This window comes from Giraffa tippelskirchi, chromosome 11, assembly GCF_054371585.1.
Source record: "Giraffa tippelskirchi isolate mGirTip1 chromosome 11, T2T-mGirTip1v1.2.pri, whole genome shotgun sequence".
Classification (NCBI taxonomy): domain Eukaryota; kingdom Metazoa; phylum Chordata; class Mammalia; order Artiodactyla; family Giraffidae; genus Giraffa; species Giraffa tippelskirchi.
In genome coordinates, this window is record NC_137285.1 from 136333690 (window position 1) to 136356364 (window position 22675).

The following is a 22675-nucleotide window of genomic DNA, read 5'->3' on the forward strand; positions in this document are numbered from 1 at the left end:
CCTTTCACTCCAATCATTGGAGTAGACACTGAAAATTAACATGCTCTGTGCCCTCAGAGGGTCTCTTAAGCTTCACACTTCTTGTGAAAAGAGAGGGGCACTCAGTGTTCCCAGCTGCACATGGTCATTTTTCTCTGTCCTTAAAGAAGGAAAAGGGGGTTACAGGAGCTATAGACCTCATAGCATTCAACTTAGTGATAATTAGACAGAATGTGTGTTTGAGGAGGCAAGTATATAATTGCATTAGCTAACCTTATATTCAAAGACTTGAAACACACACACAGAGCCTAGTAGCTAGAGGTCCTACTCCCTTCACATACGCGGGATCTGTGCTTCACTAGTTGTTTTTTTTTGCAGTCCCCCCAAGAGTATACTGACCATTCTTGTGCTTCTCATGCTCTATCTTTCTAGAGACAACTGTGCAATTTACTACCAGAAGTGTGCTTTTGTGGGATTTTACATGCATGGCAATTACTGAATGTCTTTCCTGTACCCCAACTCAAGAAACCAAGGGGGACAAGGCTCTTCACAACCTTTAAGTCATGAGCATGATGATCGGTATTTGGCAACCAAAGAAGCAGACCTTTACCTACAGACATAATGCTAACATGCTCATGCTCAGCAGACAAACCTTTTGTCTCTTTGAGCTCAATTCATCAAGCAAATGTAAATGTCTTGGCTGCAGATAAATGTCCTTATTCTAAATCTACCTAGGCTTAGATAATCAAAAGTTCCACAAATGTATTCACTGGGCACTACAAAGACATCAGATGACCTTTGACTAAAAATCATGACACACATCCAACACCCCCTTGCCCTGAATCACATATTTACAAAGATACTGGATACACACAGACTTTCAACCAATCATCAGTACAAAGGATTCACAGATAAGTTCTTCACTGATATACATTCCCAAGTCACTTTAAGAAAGAGGAGAAATGATTCACCACTAGCTATCTAAGAAGGAAAAGAAGGATTTTCAAAACATCAATCAACATTTCTACTGCACTTAGATAAACAGCCAAAAATAACATTTAAATTAAATTACAATACATCTATATACCATTTCACTGAAATTACACATAGATATCTACATTATAGCTACACAAAGTGCATAGGCACTTTTCTTCATGCGTGAACCAAGTGTTACTGTGTATACACAAGAACTTCATGCTTGACAGCTATCTGTACTTGAAAATCACAGATATAATTGTTGCCAGTTGAGGGCACATCTAATCTGATTGCTTAATGAGGAGTGGATTTAAATACACACCAGTACACTTTCTATGTAACTATTTCCTAAAACATAGCAAAAATACTAGCGCTACAATCATATTATCAGAAAGTGTTTTTGGCGGAAGGAAAACCCTTCCTTGTCTTTGCAGTGATTATTGATTTGCCTTTTGGAGAAATTTACATAGATTTTTACTCACCTGAGGATAGAATCTACCTGGGCTGTTTCTAAATAATTTCAGTGAGACTCTAAGCCCCATTGATAGAGTATTGCTTCATAGCTGGTACTAATGTGTTTTTTTTTTAACCTTAGAAATATGTGCTCAATTCACATAACAATGTGACATTTACTACCAATTTGCTTGGCAAGAATGAACTGCAACAAATCTGTACTGATTGGCTTCCTCACACTCACCCTCAATCTCTGCTATCCAAAGTTTTCCTAAGCCAATTTTCATATAAATTATTAGGAAGGCATGGGAGGTTCTGAATAGAGATGATTCCACTATTACCACCTTATTTTTCATGTTCTTGGAGAAAAGCAAAATTAGAACGCTTAGGTGGAAAAACAAGACGTGGTGTCAAAAATAAAGAGTCAGCACCATTCCTTGAGTTAAAAAGCCTAATTGTTTAAATACTATTCATATCCTAACGAGCTAAAAGATTTAACTGACTCTTTGTTCTTAATGGTCATTTTGTTCATTGCATCACAAAGGACTGTATTTTTACATTTTTCGAATGTGACCAAATGCTCAGGAAACAATGACAGCTCTAAATTGCTGTAGAAATGTCTTGTGCTTGAATTCGTTGTAATTCTACATATGTGGTTATATAGAAAATACCATAAGAAAATATCTGTCTGCAAAATTACAGATACTAAATAGATCCATTCAGTCTACGCTGAGTTCTTTATGGTTTATGAAGAATAGATACAAACCTATAATATCATTAAAGGCTAAATCAATATTAAACATATAATATTCAGGACTCTAAATACATTTTCTCATGCTTTTTATAAATAACAGCAAAGAAGCCCAGGGATTTGTTTAAAAAGGAATGTAAGGTTGGATTGGAGGAATCTGAATTTTGGAGGGTACAATACTGATCAGAGGGCAATATATTGTCCCTGGTAACTTAGATTTTTACCAGGAAGCCAAAATATGTCTGCTGGCAGCAAGATCAAATTAGATTCACAGTTTGCCAGCTCTCTCCTCAAGCCACAGAAAACAAATAGAAAAACAATATACAAAAATCCTCACAAAAGTATTTTTTTATATACAAATCTCCGGAGTGACCAGATAACCTGATCTGTCCTGTGCAACATGGAAATGTTAATGCTGAGATTTCCTGGGGGAAGGAGGAAGGAGGGGAGTGAAGGTCATTTATGGAAAGATCTGGCTGCCAAAGGATGAGCTCTGAGTAAGGAGAAGAGCTCTCCTGGAGAAGTAAGAGACCAGAGCACCAGCTTTCTGATCATACATCTCAGGGAACTCGCTCCATGGGGGCGAAACCTCAGAGATACGCTGAACTAACTTCCTTGGCTGGTGTGTGCATTTCTCTCCTACCAAAGGCAACAGACTGTTTTTAGGCAGCTTACATGGTTGCCAGAAGGAGTGAGGCTCCCACTGCATCATCCCCACCTCCCAGGGAAAGGTGACAATGGTCATGGTCATAAGTTATGCTCCAACACTTACCCAGGGATGAGGGGTGTCTCCGGAGAAACTGGAGACCTGTTATCTAGCTCAAGTGCTGACTCTGCAAGGTACAGGGATCTGTTCAGTAGCAGGTTTTATCCTCAGCCTCAAAGGGCCCTGTATAACAATCAGAAGGACTTTAAAATATACAAAAATGGTTACATGCTCCAGAGGTAAGAAGGTGAGGCAAGGCTGGACATAGGCAAGCTGATCAGTAATTACTCATGATATCATTTAGAGTGAATGAAATAAGACTTGGGGGTTTCTCTTACTTTTTCATATGTTCTTATATGGGTCAGTTAAGAAGTATATTTTTATGGATGCTCTAAAGTTAGGTCTTCTGCATGAAAAATTTAAACAAACAAAAACTAACTCTATCCTTTCAGTACTAGCGGTACATCTCTCTGTCCCGCGTTTATAGAGCTGAGGTCTTTGTTAATGAAAGTGTTCATGCCACAGTAATACAAATCCTATTCTGTATTTAGCAGAAGTTTGGACAAAGAACAAGGATGCAAACAGCAGCCCACTGCAGTGATACTGGAATGTTCAAGAGATTGTTCAAAGGCTATGGCTGGTCACACGCCCCCTGCAGACAGACCATGCATTTTATTCACTCTAGAAACTCTATGCATAGAAGAAGATCTAAAATTACCAATACAAGTCCACTCTTGTAAGACAGACCTTCTCCGCCTGTGATGTGATGATCATAGTGAAGACAAACCAACAGAAAAATTTGAAAATGAACTCAATCGAACATCCCTGCAAACCTTTCCAGAGAAAGGACTTGGCCCGATCCCACCCTGCACATGGATGTGCGTGTCTGAGTACTGGTGGAAAGAAAGGTATTTACAGACAGCTGCTGTTATTGTGTAAGTCTTGCACCAAATTTCATAAGAGTGTTCAAGTTGATTTGCCAAAGGCTCCCAAATTCCCATACTGGGTTGGCAATTAGGACCGTCTGGAGGAAACTGTGTGTTTTGAGTATTCAGCGTGGGCTCTGTTGCTACAGCAGGAATGATGCAAGAGTTTGAGGGAGGCCACAGATTCATGCTGGCCCCTCATGATGACTAGGGCAGCCTTTTTCCCTGAGCTGAATTACTAGGACAGCGCCTTAAGTAAAGGAGAATTTTATAAAAGGAGGTTGGTTTGTATTTCCAAACACCAAACTGTGGATGAACATGGCCATCTTCCAAGCTTGTTGTAAGACATCAAATGAAGAGAGAGGCTTGAACTTAATTTCTCCCAAGGGGATGAGAAAAATCCAAATTGATTATTCATTATTGTGGACTCCTCTGACTTACAATATAAATAAGTAATGTGTTATAGTAGTAAGTAAGTATCCCAGGAGGCGCTAGTGGTAAAGAACCTGCCTGCCAATGCAGGAGACGTAAGAGATGCGGGTTCAATCCCTGAGTTGGGAAGATCCCCTGGAGGAGGGCATGGCAACCCACTCCAGTATTCTTGCCTGGAGAATCCCATGGACAGAGGAGCCTGGTGGGCTATGGTCCATAGGGTTGCAAAGAGTCGGACACAACTGAAGTGACTTAGCATGCACACATAGTAGTAAGCCTCTTAAGAAAAAGAAGTTAAAGCAGAGATCATTATATGGTGGTTTCTTAGGGATGGATGGGCATTTTAATAATTTAATCTAGCCTTTCCTTTTTTTTTCCAACGGTGCTCGTGTGTAAACTGACTAGTGTAAGTTGTATGAATAAAAATGGGCAGAGTCTAAGTCAAATGTTTCTCTTCCCAACTGCATTATTTCTCCTCATCTCTGTTATTTCCTAAATTAGCTGTGCTATGAAATTAGATACTACTCAATTAAGATTCTCTGTCATCTGTTCTAAAACCAGCCTTTGCGCTAACTTGGATGGCCATTTACTAAACTGAGCAACAATGATCACTAGAATAAGAAGAGAGGAAAAGGAAGAGCGGAAGTTGAATTTTCTTTTCAGAAAAAAATCAAAAGCAACTGATGTCTGAATAGCTTTGCACTCACTTCATGCCAGGAGACCAACCTGCCAGTAGTGCAACCTGTCTGGGTTGGTGCTCAGTGGCCCTTCTTGGTTTTAGACAAAATTACCAGATACTGAGACCATTTATCTTCTTTGACAACTAGATTTACAAAACTCTCACTTCAAAATTCCTTCGGGCCTTTTGCTTTTAACCTTAAGCTTTTCAGGCTCCTAGATCATCATATTGTATTCAAAAAGCAAGTATTATGTAATTGAAAAATCCCATTTGGTCCCTTTCCTTGGCTCGGAATGAATTTATTTGGAGAATAAGCAAAGCCCAGCTAGCAACCCATGCAACTGTATGGCCCCAAGCACTGAAGAGCAATGAAGTGGGAATGGCCACCTCCATTGGGTGTAAATGCCGAGCATTTAGTCATCAGGCAAGAGCTGCTGAGGCTTGTTTATCGAGAATCTGAACGACAGAGAATTCTCTCTGAACATGTAGGTACCTATTTGAATTCACTGTTGAATTTCTAACAGCTACTTGGTTCAGATCATGAAGATCTGCATGCTCTAGATGACTGCCTTAATTCTCTAACATTCTTTGTATGGAAAATATAGCACAAAGAGAACCCTTGATTCAGACACAAGTGAGATATGGTGCCACGCCTTCTGCTATTGGAAACAAATGAAAGTGTGGTATTTGCCAAAGCACGTGGCAGGATTGGGTTTCCCTCGGGATCCAGCAGGTGATTGTTTTTACTTAACCATTAAGTCGAGTCTAACTCGCTTGCAACTCCAAGGACTGTGTAGTCTGCCAGGCTCCTTCTGTCCATGGGATTGTCTACCTGACCCCAAAGGGGCTTCTTGACTAGATAGACACTCACAAATGACATATGTCTCTGCGCATGAGTGGAAACGATCTGAGACGTTCTAATTAACCAGCTGTTGGGATTCCTGACCCGACCGACCAAGAGTACATCTCCCCATAAACTGAATTTCCCCTAAGCCTTTCTTAGCTTCCACCAGTTCAAATCCAAAAACCAGGCATTTTGGCAACTTTTCTTTAGACTTTCCTGAACACCAAGCTGATGAGTAGTTAAAGAGAGGTAAATATTTATATCTTATGGAACATGGTAACTTCTGCAGGCTATAGGTTGTGTTTCCACTCCCAATAGTAAGAATCAAATCTGATAGCTACTTGATTCAAAACTTATCATCTAAAGTTTTATATTGAAGATCTGAGTGATTTTTAGATGACTCCCTTGAATTTCTGGTGCTCTTTTCATGGGAGGCACATCCCCAAAGTTCTAAGATAAAGCTTTACCTTGAGCGCTACGCCATTCTTTTCACAAATAGGACTTGATTCATTGAATTGTAGTAGGTAATCAAATGATGACTCCACTTGGGTTTTTCAAAGGACATAAATGAGGAAGGAGAGAATAAAAGTCTACTTGGTTTTTTCCTAAAACAATTCTGATTCCTAAATATAGTAAATGAATCCATAAAAAATTATGTTGCCAAAGCCCTGACTTAACAGAACTTACAGGATGCAGTGTGTATATCTAGCCTGCCATGTCTGTGTACAAGTGTAACATTTATGTGTGATCAAACATGAATGAAGTGTTATAAGCATTCATATTTATGTTGGACTTACTAAAATAAATCTATGCATACAACTGACAAGTTATAATATTCTGTTTAGAAAATGATTGTTAGAGGTATGTTTTGGATCTACTTGTCCTGTTTATGGCACATATGCTGGACAAGGAAACCCCAATGGGCATGGCATGAGAAGAATGAGAGAGGCCTGAAAAACCAGAGGATACAGTCACAGGTCAGTTCTACATACACCCTGGGTTTTCAAGCTATGCCTGAACTTGAGAAATGGCTTATTTTTAACTGATTTGTTGAACTTCCAAATAAACCGATTTCCTAAGGATATTCTCGTGAAACTTACTGCATACAGTTTCAAACTAGTAGTTTCACCACGTTGTTAAGCTGAGCACCTGGTTTCTTCTGACACTGGTTTCTTCTGAGCACCTGGTTTCTTCTGAATACACTGTCCCCTTATACATGTAGAGGCTAACTCGATAACTAGAAAAAAACTGAAGACAAGCAATCATGGAAGACTTTCAGGCAGAATCTTTGGAAGACAATCTTGAGATCACTCCTTTGAGTAGCCTGTCAGTATGTCCAAGTGCTAAGCTGGCCTTAAACAACAAAACCACAAATTCCTAGATGCACATCTACATCCTTCTCCTCACCATAAAAGATGCCCTCGGAAGCACGACTTAAAGAGACTCCTTAACAGTTTCACAGTTAAATCCAAAAACCATCCTTACAACCCATGACATCTACTATAAAGGCTGCATTTGCCACTGCTACATTTCAGCAAGCCCTTAGCCGCCCTCTTAACCATCCATCTAATGAAATTGAAGACCAATGCATTATTTTTTTTAAAAAGCAAAGAGCTACTTAATACTGCTCAACAGTGATTGTTATTTAAAAAAAAACAACAACAAACTAGGGCTTAAGAGACAAAACTACTAGAATCTCATGTCTCTTGTGTGTTCCAAAGTTTCCCTATGTAGAAGAGTAAGGTCACAAGGAGTAGGTAATGAAGGGCATGTGATGTCCATAAACACCTTCTCCTGTGAAAACTTGGATTCTACAACTATTCATGAATATCTCGGCACACATCTGCTGGCCTCAGATGACCACCCTACTCCCACCTTGGACCAAGGTCCTACACATTCCTTAGAGTCAAGTGTGCTTTATTTCTCAGTGATGCATGTTCAAGTAATCCTTAGCAAACTCCCAAAGCCAGCTCCCTTACGAAAATACTGTGGCTTATTCAATAGAAAATGATAGTACAGACACTGAAAAATGTAGCTTGGAGATGCCTATAGCATGCAAGGCACTGACAAGTTACTCCAGTATTATATTATGTATCCCCTCAAACTTCCACAGCTTGGAAAAGATTCCTTCTGTGAAGTTCCGTAAAGCCACCCTTTTTTCCTACTCTGTGGTTCAAGGCTGCCTTGACTTTGCCGTAGAAATGTCACCTTTATAGGATTTTGCACATATGTTTGTTTTCTGGTCCTTTACACAGAGAAGACTGGGGAGAAAGATGGGTTCTGTTTCCAACTATGTCCTGTAATTGGTTTTAGGTGCTTTGATAAAATATAACAAAAAGCTTTCTATGTGTTAGATAACTAATCGTGTTTTGGTTTTGCTTTTATCATGAGATTAGTATTAAAGGAGGCACAGCCAACATAACTGTTTTCCATCTGTGAGGACAGTAAAATGATTAAATCTTTTAGTCTGATAAGAATATGACAGAAATAATTTGCGGATGAAGAATGTCTTTTTTTAAGGTAGAAACCCAAATAAGAATTTTATGGACAAAACAAAGACAGTGAAACATAGATCAAATAATCTCACTTGATTTCACTACACCAGGTGATGTAACCCAAACACAAACAAATTTGAATCTGGTTAAAATTTGTGTTGACCGTGCTCTCTTAAGTGCTGTCAATACATACAGCAATTCTATGTAAGTTACATCCTAATCCATCACTGAACTGAGAGCAAGTTATGAAACATACTTTGAAATTCAACAATTATTCCCATAGACTAGATGGGGTAGAGCAGAGATTCAGTGGGTTCCATAATAGGCTGCTTTTAAGACATGGCTCCAAATGTGACTCTCCTTGAAACATTTAGTCATTCAACTTAGAGAATATACAGAAGAGAAATTGTCAGAGTTCCCTAAGATGGGTACTTTCTTTTCATCAACCCAAGGGCAAAAGCTCTAAGACATTGAAGGGGATTTTCTTACACAGGCTCTAACAGAATCTCTCGTGTGCTACAAGGTGAGGCTGGAGAACGCTGGAAAGAGTAACACACCAAGTGTCTGCTCATTATTCCAAATCCCCAGAACGTGCCTCATGCCTTTAGCTGTGTCTCCTGGAAAAAAGAGCACCCACGCTTCTGCATCTTGAGAGAAAAGGGAAGCTGGCAAGAACGCATCTTCAATTCAAACTGATTCCTCCAGCAGCATCCATTCAAACAATAATACAAGTGAGAAAATGAGACATTTATGAAGCATGATTTGGCAATGACACACAGCACCGTGCCTGTCACTGACTCACAACAGATCCTCTAAGCCTCTGCTAATAGATTAAGTAAACACAGACATAGATGTATTTTTTTCTTTTTAAAGAAAGCTTGTTTATATCCTCTTTTACCACAAGATACGCTGGGGAGTTTATTCAAGAATTTGCTGAGAGTCAAATCCTTATTTTTCATGTTTCCAAGGTTCTTCCTCAACACTGCAGTCAGCTGACTTTCCATTGGCTGCCAGAGTTACCTGAAAATAATTATCATCAACATCCAGCTTACGGGCCATGAACCGGAAAACCACCCCAGGGGTTATGTGGAGGAGCACCAGACCCAGGTTCTACTATGCAACTTAAATATTAATGTTAAGCACTGTTCTTTCCTAATTGATTTAAAGCTGGTCTTGGTTTTCAACAATGATTTGCACACTTTAAAAATGCATATTTGCCTTGGGGAGGTACCTGAAGCACTAGAGAGACTTTGCAAGTTGGGGAATAAATTACTTGTATGATGCTTTTAGGGTTGTGAGGGGGTCTAATTACCCATAGACTCACCACACAATAACGCAGTCCTTAAAACATAGTGCCCTGTGCTACTCCAGACAACCGCAGAGAAACAAAAAAATCCAGAACCAGCATCTAGTTCTACTCATGCACGTGAAAGGTTCAGTTTCAATGAGCCCGAGTGAATTTTATACATGTCCAATTTTAAAATCAGAAGTCGTGGTGGTCTGGCTCCACCATATAAGCTGTCCAGGCTTTAAACATTGAAAGAAGAAAAGAAGGGAATTAAAAGCCAAGGATTGGTAAATCTAAATTATTTCAATGCAGAAATTTATTAATCAACTGTAATCACCAGACTGTCTAGATTATGCTTCCCTGGCTCTAAGTGAACTGAACCCTTACACAAAATGGGAGGTTTCCCCCTTCACATCTAAGTCGTTTTCCTAGCTTACCTTCCATCTGTCTGTCCTCAACGTCATGTGCAAACTTAAACCCACGACTGATATTCCACATAATGGAGAGACTGGATTTATGGAAGCATTAGGACATGGAGACATGACAAACGGCAGCAATGATTGAAAGAAATCTGACCTTCTTCTTACCCAAGTGGAAGGGAGACGCATGCATTATGAACATACACAACATGTTAGGAACAGAAAACCAAATGCCTTTCATGAACCAAGCAAATGAAAATAAAAACTACTCCTTCCACCAGTCCCCATGAAGCCCGCATTAAAAAAAGAAAAAGACCATGCAAGAAGCAAATGCAAGCATCACATGCAGTTATTCTGGTTAAAATAAAAAACACTGCATAACTTCAAACTACGGTTACAAGGCCAGAGTCTGGAATTAGAGAGACCAACATGACATAACAATGCTTAAAATGGTTAAAGTTGTGACCAGAGCAGCAGCAAATTTGTTTCCCCTTCAGTGAACTGTCAGGAAAGACTTGCCAGGGACAAACTGTCTGCCTGGAGCAAGCTCCCTGTTCACCATGACCTTGGATGTGCCTATTTGGCTTTTAGCGATGAACCAGATCAATAGCTGTGCAACATTATAAATCTCAGTGTGGTGCCTTTGGAAAACCAGACAGAACCTGGGGGGGGGGGGATTGTTTTCAAATATTAGGACTTCTGTCTCTAAAGTAGCTGGGATAGCAGTTTTGAGGGGCATTCCCTTTTTCTGACTAGATTAAAGGAAGTGGGGACTCCATCCCCCCATCCATTCCGCCTGGCTCTTTTCCAACACCTGGGAAATAGAAAAGCCAAAGGGTAGAGGACTGGCAGCGAGCACTGATGTCCCCAGCTCAGTTTTTAAACCAGTGAAACAAAACAGACCAGGAAGAGTTTCAAAGGCAGGAGTAAATGTAACTCAGATATTCCGGGAAAGCCTGTGAATTCATCTCTGTAGCTCTGGCTGCCTCCTTTGTGCATGGGGGTCAACCCAGCTATTGGTCTAGAGCAAGAAGAGTCAATTGTCTGACCTCATGATCTTCGCAGAGCTGAACTCGATCACTTAACCAAAAAAATGAAAACAGCTGAATAATTATTAAACCAATATGGTCGTTTCAGTGTTTTCATGTCCTGCTCAGTTTCGCTATTTGATTATCTCAACACTAATTCACCAGTGAGTTTGCAGGTGGTTGGTTCAGTGGTCAATTACCTATAGAAACTAAGCCTATCTCTATGGAACTGCCCAGCAAAATTAAAAAAAAAAAAGAGGTTATCTGAATTAAAGCATAGGGTCAGGATGCTAAAAGGATACACTCAGTAAATATTTCTGCAGAGCCCGTTGCATGCCTGGTACTGCTTTAGGGCACAGCAGTGATACATAGGAACACAGTCTCTTTTCTCATGGGCTTATTTCCCAGTGATAGGGAGAGCTGACCAACACTTCCCTTTAGGGGTTGAATTGTTTGCTAAAAAAATGAAATGAATTTGTCTTGATATGCTTGATGTCCTTTAAGGGAAAAAAAAATCCAGGAAGTCTGAAATCTAAAGCTATCCCCATGCCTACACATCTTGAAAACTTGTCCTGTACAATATTGTTAAGAAGCCTGCTGAGATGCTCCAAAAGGGTCACTCCAAAGGTAATTAACCACTAAGATCCTTCCAACATATAACCGCAAAATTAAAAAATACACATGGTGATTTTATTTTGGTTCATATTACTGTATTTCCTTGTATGGCAGCCATTGGGATCAAGCTGTATCTTTGCTATGTAATTGTACATTCATTTTGCTGTACTCCAGTGCCTAATTCAGGGCTTTGCAGGTTATGGGCACTCAGTAAAACGTGATTAATAATCAAAATATAGGAAGTCATAGGAATAAAATGGGGGTGTTCAATTAAACCCCACAAGGCACACAATAAATACTTGTTAAATATAATAGAGCATAAAGCTATTCCGTGAAATACTGACTCTCGTTGACCAAAACTTACATTTTGATGGAGAATAGTCCAGCGTATTCATTTAGATGTGGAAAACACTGACTTTCCAGGAGAATGGAGTTTACCATTTAGGTCCATCTTAATTTCTAACAGTTTTAATTGTTTTCACAGAGTTAATTAATTTATGCAATTGCCTCATGATGAGTGAGGTCCCTCCCTAATTTTCATTACGCACAATGTAGTTGATACAGAGGGGATGAGCCACTGGACTATGTTATAGTCCAATAAAGAGAATTGCTTCTATGTCATCCTTAGTTGTCTGGTATATATTTGGAATGACCCAGAAACACAGGGAGAAATTAATTATTAAATGAGATCAACAGGAGTCAAAAAGGTATCAGAAATCTGTGTTGGGTTCAGATTGTCCTCAGCTGCTGTCTAGACCCTCCAGAGTTGACCTTGCTCACCTGCCGGGGTTTCTCCAAGTTTGCTTCAATCTGGTCATGACACTCAGTCTTTGACAATGTCAAGTTAGTTACAATGAAGGCTAGACAGAGCCCATGGAGCTTTAAGACTTAGCATCAACAGCTTGGAAAAGAGTCCAGAACATCCATGCTTCAGGAATAATGGTGCTGCCAGACAATGTGTGACATGTAGTGTTTTTTAAAAGACATTTATGGATAATTTTCCTGAAGGAGACAATTGCTTCCCTATTATTGGAGCAAAGTGACTTCCAGGTCAAAACTCATGCTCCCACGAAAATAATTAAGAGAATGATAGCTTTGCAAAGTTATGTGGACATGTTTTTCTTTATCTTTTTTAACCAATACATGATATACAGCAAGGAGGAACACTTGTGTTAGGTAAATCAAGTGATTTTGGACATTTCTCTTGATGTTTCACTTGAGGAACAGAATATTTGAAAACCAGCAAAGCTCTAGAAACCACAAATTCTTGAGCATAATATTCAAAGAAAACTGATCAAATTTGCAGAGTGGGTGGACAGGAGAATCAGAATAATTGTTTCATATCACATAGACGAAACAAGCAGCCGTCTGACTCTTTCACTGTTAGACTTGTTGGTTTCCTGCCATGTTAGACACAGAGTTAGATGATCTGGGACTCATAGAAGCTTGAGTTACGTGATTCTTTAGAAAAATAAATGTGACAATAATACATGCAGGGCTTTTGTGTTTAAGAAACTGAGCATGCACTATTATATACAGGTCTCGATATCCATGAATGGGAAAGGTACCTTGCACTCATCTACTATGACTGAGTTGTGTGCGGCATAGACACACTGGTTTGAGTTGCTCTCCCTATGGTTCTTCAAGTCATCATAAATGGACTGAGTCTTGGTCATTTCAATATCTTCATGCAGTCGGTGCTGGGAGTCAATGGTGTCCAGCTCAGACTTGGAGAGGTGATAGACAATCCCTGCCCCAAAAGAGTCACCCACAACATTGACAGACGTTCTCATTCTGTCCCTGGAGACAAAGAACAGAACACGCTTGGTGAGGAAGCAGTATTATGTGAGCATTGAGAGGTTAAGGTCTGGACTGGAGAGCCCTGGGGTTGAGTTCTAGCTCTACCTTTCACTCTGCCAGGTCGGGACCAAGTGACTTCACTTTCACGAGCCTTGATTTCCTTGTTTGTCAACTGGAGACAACAATCGTACTTCTCTCATAAGCTTGTATGAAAATTAAATGAAACGATGTATGTAAATTGCTTAGCAAAATGTCTAATGAAATGGTAAGCCCAATAAACAATATCAGAAAAGAAAGGAGGCAGGAAAGAGGAAGAGTTAGAGGGAAGTAATGTCCAGTAGTCATGTAGTCATGAGAGGTGGACCATAAAGAAGGCAGAGTGCTGAAGAATTGATGCTTTTGAACTGTGGTGCTGGGGAAGACTCTTGAGAGTTCCTCGGATGCAAGGAGATCAAACCAGTCAACCCTAAAGGAAATCAACCCTGAATACTCATTGGAAGGACTGATGCTGGAGTTCCAATACTTTGATTACCTGATGCGAAGAACTGACTTATTGGAAAAGACCCTGATGCTAGGAAAGATTGAAGGCAGAAGGAGAAGAGGGCGACAGAGAATGAGATGATTGGATGGCATCACCGACTCAGTGGACACGAGTCTGAGTAGGCTCCAGAAGTTGGTGATGGACAGGGAAGCCTGGCGTGCTGCAGTCCATAGGGTTGCAAAGAGTCGGACACGACTGAGTGACGGAACCGAACTGAACTGAAAGGTGTGCAGCACCAGTAATCAAGTTTGAATCCTCTTTCATTTTGCTTCACATTCTGCATGCATGCTAAGTTACTTCAGTCATGTCTGACTCTTTGCAACCCCGTGGACTGTAGCCCACCACACTCTTCTGTCCATGGGATTATTCTGGCATGAATACTGGAGTAGGTTGCCATTCCCTTCTCTGGAGGATAGTCCAGATCCAGGAATTGAATCCACATCTCCTGCATTGCAGGCAGATTCTTTACCATCTGAGCCATTCATATATGATGGGAAATCCAATGGACATGAACTTGGGCAAACTCTGGGAGATGGTGAGAGACAGGGAGGCCTGGTATGCTGCAGGCCACGGGTTCACAAAGAGTTGGACACGACTTGGTGACTGAATAGCAACAACAATGTCCAAATCTCAGAATTACTACCTAGACAGCAGCCATTCCTAGTTATGTCCAGCAAGTCCTCTTGATTTAAACTGTTCTTCGAAGATTCCAGATTACCTCCACTTATTTATTAATTCTTCATGAAAGAGTAACCACCTGTGAATTCCCTCATAACAGAAATTTCATCTTTTTTGTAAGGATAAAAACAGCCCTGTATCCCCCCATGAACCCCAATCTCTTCCCAACACACACATACACACAGACACAGCTGTTGGCTAAGACACCCAGTCAAAATTTCCTCCCAGACTAATATGTGTAGTGACTATGTGCCCTGAAAAAAAAAAAAAAAACTTTCTCTTGCTCTTTCTGTTAATCTAAAAAAAAAAAAAATCTTCCAGAGGGCCTCTTGAACCAGGAAGGGCTGAGAAAAATCCTTTCTTAAATCTGTTTCTCAAGTTCTGACTTGGAAAAATAGGATGGCTCATAACACTCCCTCTCAAAATGTCAGCATCAGGAAAACTGATTAAGTTCTTAAGAATAAGTTGTAATCTCTCACCCATAAGTTAAAAACAGTGTGAAGAGTCCTTTTGACCAGATTTGTGAGATACTTAAAGTTCTAAAAAGAAGGATGCTGGAAAATCACAAAGAAAAATGGAGTTTAAGTAAAAACGCTGCCGAGACATCTTAGCCCAGCAGTCTAGCATTCAATTCAAAATTTAAAAAAAAAAAAAAAAAAAGGAGGACACCAGAATTGGTTTAAGGCAAAGTGGAAACCTTAATTGGTTCTTGGAACAAGAGCCTAAAATAAATTCTACCTGCTCTGATCAAATCCATTTCTCCTTTAAAGTGAAAGTCACTCAACCATGTCCGATTCTTTGCAACCCCATGGACTGTAGCCTGCCAGGCCCCTCTGTCCATGGAATTCTCCAGGCCAGAATACTGGAGTGGGTAGCTGTTCCCTTCTCCAGGGGATCTTCCCAACCCAGGGATCAAACCCACATCTCCTGCATTGCAGGCAGATTCTTTACCATCTGAGCCACCAGGGAAGCCCAAGAATACTGGAGTGGGTAGCCTATCCCTTCTCTAGGGGATCCTCCCAACCCAGGAATCGAACCCTGGTCTCCTGCATTGCAGGTGGATTCTTTACCAGCTCTGTTACCAGGGAAGCCCAGTCATTATGAAGTTTCAGGAGAAGGAGTCTGGCTTGGTTCTCTTGCAAGGAGCTTGGGAGCCAGCTGTCCTTCTGGTTTCAAGCAGGAAGATACTGTCCATGAAAAAAATACAGATCACAGCCAGCTTCAACTCTCAGGGACATTTCTGTATCTGAGAAGGTTCTTGCCCTCTCTTCTGCTTTAGAGAATCTACCTCAGAGCGATAGTCTTAACATGAACGAAGACTGAGTCTTGAGGTCATCTACAGACTCAGGCACTTGACATGGAGATCACTAAGAAGCCCAAATATAAGGAGATGAGAAGGAATATGTAGTAAGAAAAAACCTGGGACTTCCCTGGTGACACAGTGGATAAGAATTCACCTGCCAACGCAAGGGATACAGGTTAGATACCTGGTCTAGGAAGATCCCACATGCACCCGAGAAACTAAACCCATGAGCCACAACTACTGAGTCCCAGGGTCTAGAGCCCATGAGCCACAACTACTGAAGGCTGCATGCCTAGAGCCTGTGTTCTGCAACAAGAGAAGCCATGGGATGAGAAATTCATGCAATGAAGTGAATAGTAACCCCCACTCCCTGCAACTAGAGAAAGCCTGTGTGCAGCAATGAAGACCCAGAGCAACCAAAAAGAAAGAAAGAAAGAAAGGAAAATATTGGACTCTGGAGGCAAGCTGACTTGGATTCAAATGCCAGCTTTTCCCTTTACCTGTTGGACAACCCTGATCATACATGTTTGTGAGCCTTGGTTGTCTCATCTATAAAATGGAAATAATAATAAAAAAGATGTTCCCTACAGAAGGGTTGTTGTGAAGATTAAATAAAATAACAAAATTCTTAGAATAGTTCCAGACATTTAATGAGAACTCACAAAACATTAATTATTGCATGATGTACACTTTTATTTCTAATAGAATTATGGTGAGGATTAAATAAGGTAGTATCTATTAGGTATATTCCTGTTCACATAAACGTGAGCTACCATCATCATTGGGCTTCCCTGGTGGCTCAGATGGTGAAGAATCTGCCTGCAATGCAGGAGACCTGGGTTCAATCCCTGGCTCTGGAAGATCTTCTGGAGAGGGGAGTGGCAACCCACTCCAGTATTCTTGCCTGGAGAAATCCATAGACAGAGGAGACTGGAGGGCTACCGTCCAGGGGGTTACAAAGAGTCAGACACAACTGAGTGACTAACATTTTCACTGCTACTATTAATCTTATTAAGTCAATTCATATATTCTTTGGGCAGCTCCTAGGCAGACCATCCAAACATGCCTGGTTAAGTTCCTATCTCCCCTTAAAACATCAACCCTATTTATAGGCCAGTTCCTAAGGCGGCACTCCCAACTAACCAGCTGAGTTATTTGTTCCTCAGAGAGTTGTAGTCTACTTTTTGTTTTTCAACTCTATTTCCCATCTCTCTTAGTTATGCTCTGAACTGTGCATCCAACACTCCTGGTCAATTGTTTCCAAAGAGAACTAAAGCCTTCAAGAAGAATGCTCTGAATACCCACTCATCTCATGGCCCAGAAGAATCTGTCTTATTGGCAAAAAGAGGGATCAAAGTAATGGTGGTGGTGATGATGACAGTTGTTGTTGTTTAGTTGCTAAGTTGTGTCCAACTCGTTGCCACCCCATGCAACCAGGGAAGCCTGATGATGACATTGAAATGTGATGATTCCTCACATTTATATGAATAGGAATATACTTTATAGATATTACCTTATTTAATCCTCACCATAACAATATAAGAAGGATTATTATCCAAATTTAAGAGATGGAAACACTGAAGTCGAAAGAGATTAAGTGGCTTCTCAAAGTCACACACCCTCATAGAGTCACAGAACCAAATCTGGACACAGGCACTGTGACTCTAGAATCTACTGTCCACCATATGACACAAAGCATTCAGAAGCCAGACAGCCCTGACCTGAAAATGGCTAAGTTTAAAAGTGGTTAAGTGGACATAAAATAAGAATGTGGACTCTAATACTTGCTGAGCTCTTTGTTATTGGGTTGGTCAAAAAGTTAACTTTAATCAATAGTTAACAATAATTAATAGCTTATTGATTCATTCAACAAATACATAAGGAGCATTTTAGTGTGTGCACTATTCCAAGTGTCTAAGCAGTAAAGAACAAGAAAAGACCCTTCCTATGCTCTCTTTTCTGTAAAAACTTATACTCTCTTTACTTGTCTGTCTCCTTCACTAGAATAAGATAAATATTCTAATAGGAATAAGTACTAGATGTTCTTGGGTTTTGTAGGCAGGGCACTTTATTTACACTGGGGTCCCATCAATGGCTTGAATAGAAGTGTCTTGAGTCAGGCACTAAGGGTGGATCTGAGATAATGAGCTAGAGAGAAGAGAGAACTAATACGTGTGAAATCTAAGAGGTAGGTGCTCTCAGGAGCATTCAGGATGGATAATGAGTACAGTGGGAGCAGAAGGAAAGGACTGACCAAATCATGTATGGCCTTATCAGTCAAATGCAAGAGTTAGGATTTTATCCCAAGTGTGACAGGGAGCCATGGAAGGGAAGCATCACACCTTGTTTCATTATAAAGAATGGCAAGACTGAAAGAGCAAAACCTGCTTAGTAAAGATGTGGTAGATACAGAGAAAGATGAACCTGAGAGAGAGTTAGATAGCATCACTGACTCAGTGGACATGAATCTGAGCAAACTCTAGGAGACAGTGAAGGACAGAGAAGCCTGGTGTGTTGCAGTCCATGCGGTCACAAAGAGTTGGACATGACTTAGCGACTTAACAAAAACAACCAGGAAACAGAATTACAGGACTTGAGGACTGATTGATTATGGAAAAGAAAAACAAACGAGTCGAGAATTCCTCTCAAGTTTCTGGTTTGGGCAACCAAAGGACAAGGCTGCCATATGTAGGGGGCATAACTGCCCCAGAAAAAGATTCTGGTGTCAGTGTAAATGTGCTGAGTGTAAGGACTGTGACCCAGCCAAGGGGAAATGTCCCGCAAATGACTGGGAATATGGACCAAAGATCAGGAGAGATATCTGAGCTGCAAGTAGTGAACGAAGAGTCAATACCTAATGAGGCCATGGGTGAGTGCCAAGGCAGGTTCAGTTCATCCTTGGAGAGAAAGTAGAGTGAAACAAGCAGATAATCTAGTCCAGAACCCCGAGGAAGACAAAATAGTTAAGGAATGGGCAAAGGAATAAGAGCCTGCAAAGGCGGCAGGAATTTAGAAGAGGGTGGGGGAAGCACAATGCCCATGACTGCCTGGAGGCCGGGTAAGATAAGGAAAAGAAGTGCCTCTTGGTTTCAGCAATGAAGAGGCCATGATCAACCTGGCAAGGGTAGCTTCAATACACAGGCAGGGCCAGAAGCCAGCTCTCCATTGGAAGAAGCTTAAATGAGAGGTAAGGAAGGGGGGAACGCTGTGTAGAACCATCTTATTCAAGATGACTGACTGAGAAGCTGAGGAGACAGAATGGAAGAGGCAGGCAGAAGAGAGAAATTTGGGTTTGCTTTTTGAGGCCACCAGGGAAATATCTGATCAACTCTGGCGAAGTCCAACTCTAGCCAAGAGCAGGATATGGGGATTTATGGCTCACGTGTGGAAAATTTCTCCACAGACAAATGCTTTCATTTTCTCTCCCAACAGCCCCAACTGTTCATGAGACCCCACTGATCTCAGGAGATTTTTAGGCTGCTTCAAAAAAAGAATTTTAGAGTGCTTCCTGTTATTCTCTGGTCTGGATATGGCATGTCCAGACTGTGAGAAGGGGAAAGACATGAGTTTTTAATTAAATGAATTCACAAAATGATACAGCTATTCTTTGGAGTTACCAGGAAGCAAAACCAAAATGGGGACTTGATGAAGCTCCTTCATGCTGAGGCACTGGGTTGGGTTTCTTGCAAGAAAAACAGTTGCCAAGGTGCTCTCTCTTTCTCCTTCTCTCAGTCTAAATCTTCTGGCAGGAAGATGGTGGGATTGTCTGAAAGTCTTATTCACAGAAGAACAGATCTAGGGTCACTCAAAATTCAACTGGTACCTGGTACTGAAGTGAACCGCATGAAACTGCCATTGTTATAAGTCTAGAAAGGCCAACTACCCCCTCCAGTGTTCCTGGGCTTCGCTTGTGGCTCAGCTGGTAAAGAATCCGCCTGCAATGCAGGAGACCTGGGTTGGATCCCTGGGTTGGGAAGATCCTCTGGAGAAGGGAAAGGCTACCTACTCCAGTATTCTGGCCTGGAGAATTCCAGGGACTGTAAAGTCCATGGGGTCGCAAAGAGTCAGACTGAGCAACTTTCACTTTCTTTCAGAAAGGCCAACTATTGGCAATTTCATATGAGCCAGCCTACTACTCACAGAAACAAACCACTGTGTCTCCCTCTCAGAATGCAGGGTGCATAGTGTGGCAGAGGGGTCCCCTGAGGTCCCAGATCTTGAGAAGGCTGGCACTATTCTGGGCATCTGAGGGCTCAGACCACATGGGATTAGGGAAAGGAAGAAGGAACCACAGAAACACTGAATTTTGGATTCGAGTCTGGATTGCAATCCTGGCTCCAGCAGAGAAGGTTGTTTAGTTTTTCTGCTGTTTTGTCATTTGTAAAATATGGAAAGTAACATCCACTCCCAAGTGTGTTGAGAAGATAACAACCACTAACCCACAGAAGTGCTCAACCTCTGACAGGTCCTGGACCAAACTGCCTATAAAAGTCTTCCCAGAGCACCTGACTGAAATTCAGTGCTCAACCTTAACTGCATCACCACCACCATCATTGGTCCAAGCACAGAGGGGAGCAAATCCCTTCCTCTCTTATTCCTTCATCACGTCTTACACGTTCCTCCCCTGTACCTGCCTCTGTTGGGATTTTCTGACCACATCTGTCCCCATTACCAGACTATAAGCCCTTTTGGAGTGGACACTGTGTTGTATTCGTTGATGACATGGGCAGGAGGGGAGGAGGGTTGGAAAGGAGGTAAGCGGGTATGTGAAGGAGGCAGGGTGGGGATGGAGCCTTGTTTAAGAAGTGGAAGCAGATTAACTCTAGAAAGAGAACTGCCTTCTATTCACCAAACCTCCGGTTGGCTATTTCAGTGGTAAAAAGTTAGGACAGCGGGTGAGATCTAGAAGAAGGAAGAAGGAGACACAGCCCAGATTCCCCTGCAGAGGAAAATGAGAGCAGTGTCCTGAGAACTGAGGAAAGACACAGAGGTGGAGAGTGAGGAGGACCAGCCAGGGAGGCAGAGACTGGAACTAAACAGGTGTAGGAAGAGATTCCCAGGGGCAGGGTGCACCCAAGGATGTTTCGAAAAGAAAATAGATGCTTATTATTAAGTTTTTACTTTCCATAAATTATTATTCTGACACAAGAGAAACAAGACTTGAGATTATAGGGGAAGAAAAACAATTCCCTTCTTCCCTTCTAGATTCTTTGGCTGGTCTAATAATTAAATCTACATAAGAGATTGATGGGAAAATGTAATTTTGTATATGCCTGAGCCTGAATAAAATAGGAGACTCAAAGGCAGTCAGGTAATTGAGGCTTACATGCCATCCTGAGGGAAGGAAGGGGACAAGGGTCTGGGGCTTGAAAGGAGAGGAAGACAACTCATAGGAAGAGCAAATATTTGGTAAACAAATGTTTGCCCGGCCATACAGATAAGCCTCTCCAGTGAAAAAGTTCTCTCTGGTAATAGAGTTCTTCCTGGTATAGGCTTCCTTCTAAATCCTTTCAGTCGGGAGGAGGTGAAAATTTTGTCCTTAGTCTGATGGGTCCTGACCGCTTTCAGCTTAAAATAAGCCACATGCTAACCGGCATTTTGGGGAGTCTGATATTCTGCTCCTTTTCAAGATGCAGCTGCAAGGAAAAGGAGATTTTTCTTTCTCATTTTATAGCACTTCTGAGATTGTCCCCTCCTCTCATCTTTCCATGAGCATATATATACATATTTCTTTCGTGATGCATTAAAATGTGACGCACCTCCACCCCACTCCCTCAATGGGGAATTACACTGTGTTGAGTCAGGAGCACTTTGGCAGGGGAGAGAAGGACTTACTCAAAAAGGGTAAGGCTGGCATGCTACAGGATGACAAAGAATGAAAGATGAGGTAAGATGTAGAAAAGAGAAGTCAGTGGAAGTGGGAAATCGAAGCAAAAGGCTTAAACATTAACCCCTAGAATCTTCAGAGATATGGTATGCATAGGAACTGGTTTTCTTTACCACTAGACACAGAATAGGGGTTATCTCAGTTATGTGTGTGTAAATATGCATGTGTGCATATCTTAAATAAGATAATGAAAATGCAGATGGGCAAGCCTGGGACATCCAAGGAATAGCCAGATGGTCTGGGTTTAAATTCCAGGTCAGCCCTTTAAGACCTACTAAACTGGGGTATATTTCTTTGCTCTAAGCCTCAGTTTTCTTAACTGTAAAACAGGGATAGTATTACTAGCTGCCTCATAATTTGCTGCAATTTTTTAAACAAGTCCATGTGACACGTGTAGAACGTCTGACACTGAACATCAGTTATTAGAGTCTGGTGTCCTCTTGATCTCCTGTCATTGAATGGATGCACCCAATGTCATCTGGCGCTCAGAAAAGAGTAGAGATGTTCATATACCACAGTCGGGAACTCCTGCTCCCCCTTCTCTACCTCTGCTCCATTGCTTCTGGAAGTGAGGTCCCTGGACTGGTCATCAGCATCCTCTAGGAACTTGTTAGATAAGCCATTGTTGGGCCCTAGATCTCCTGAATCTCCAGTAGGTTGAGTGCACACTCAAGTTTGAGAACCAAAGCTCTATTCCCTCTGGGAGGTTAGTGGGGGGGCTTCAGGGTATCCCCTGCAGGGTGGAGGCCCCCTTAGGCTTCCTTATAAGGAAAGAACTCAACTATATCCCCAATGAGCAAATACGTCCCCAGAAACAATCTCACCAGCAGTCCTATGTGATAAGTGGACCATAGGTCCACCTGGATTTCCTTTTCC

At 41.3% G+C, this 22675-nt stretch overlaps 1 protein-coding gene across 3 annotated transcripts in view; it reads right to left on the reverse strand.

Moving 5' to 3' along the window:
* Positions 1–9096: 9096 nt before the first annotated feature.
* SLC1A2 (solute carrier family 1 member 2) overlaps positions 9097–22675 on the reverse strand; it is a 150164-nt gene continuing 136585 nt past the window's right edge. The window contains exons 10-11 of one of the 3 annotated variants that reach the window (XM_081544845.1): positions 13159–13390; positions 9097–9260 (exon numbers count right to left, since the gene is read on the reverse strand). In XM_081544845.1, coding sequence (XP_081400971.1) covers positions 9189–9260; positions 13159–13390 — 304 coding nt within the window. In that variant the 3' untranslated portion in view covers positions 9097–9188. Of the gene's footprint in view, positions 9261–11782; positions 13391–22675 lie in introns of those variants that run through there. The other 2 variants (XR_014069583.1, XM_081544846.1) reach the window with 2 other exon arrangements.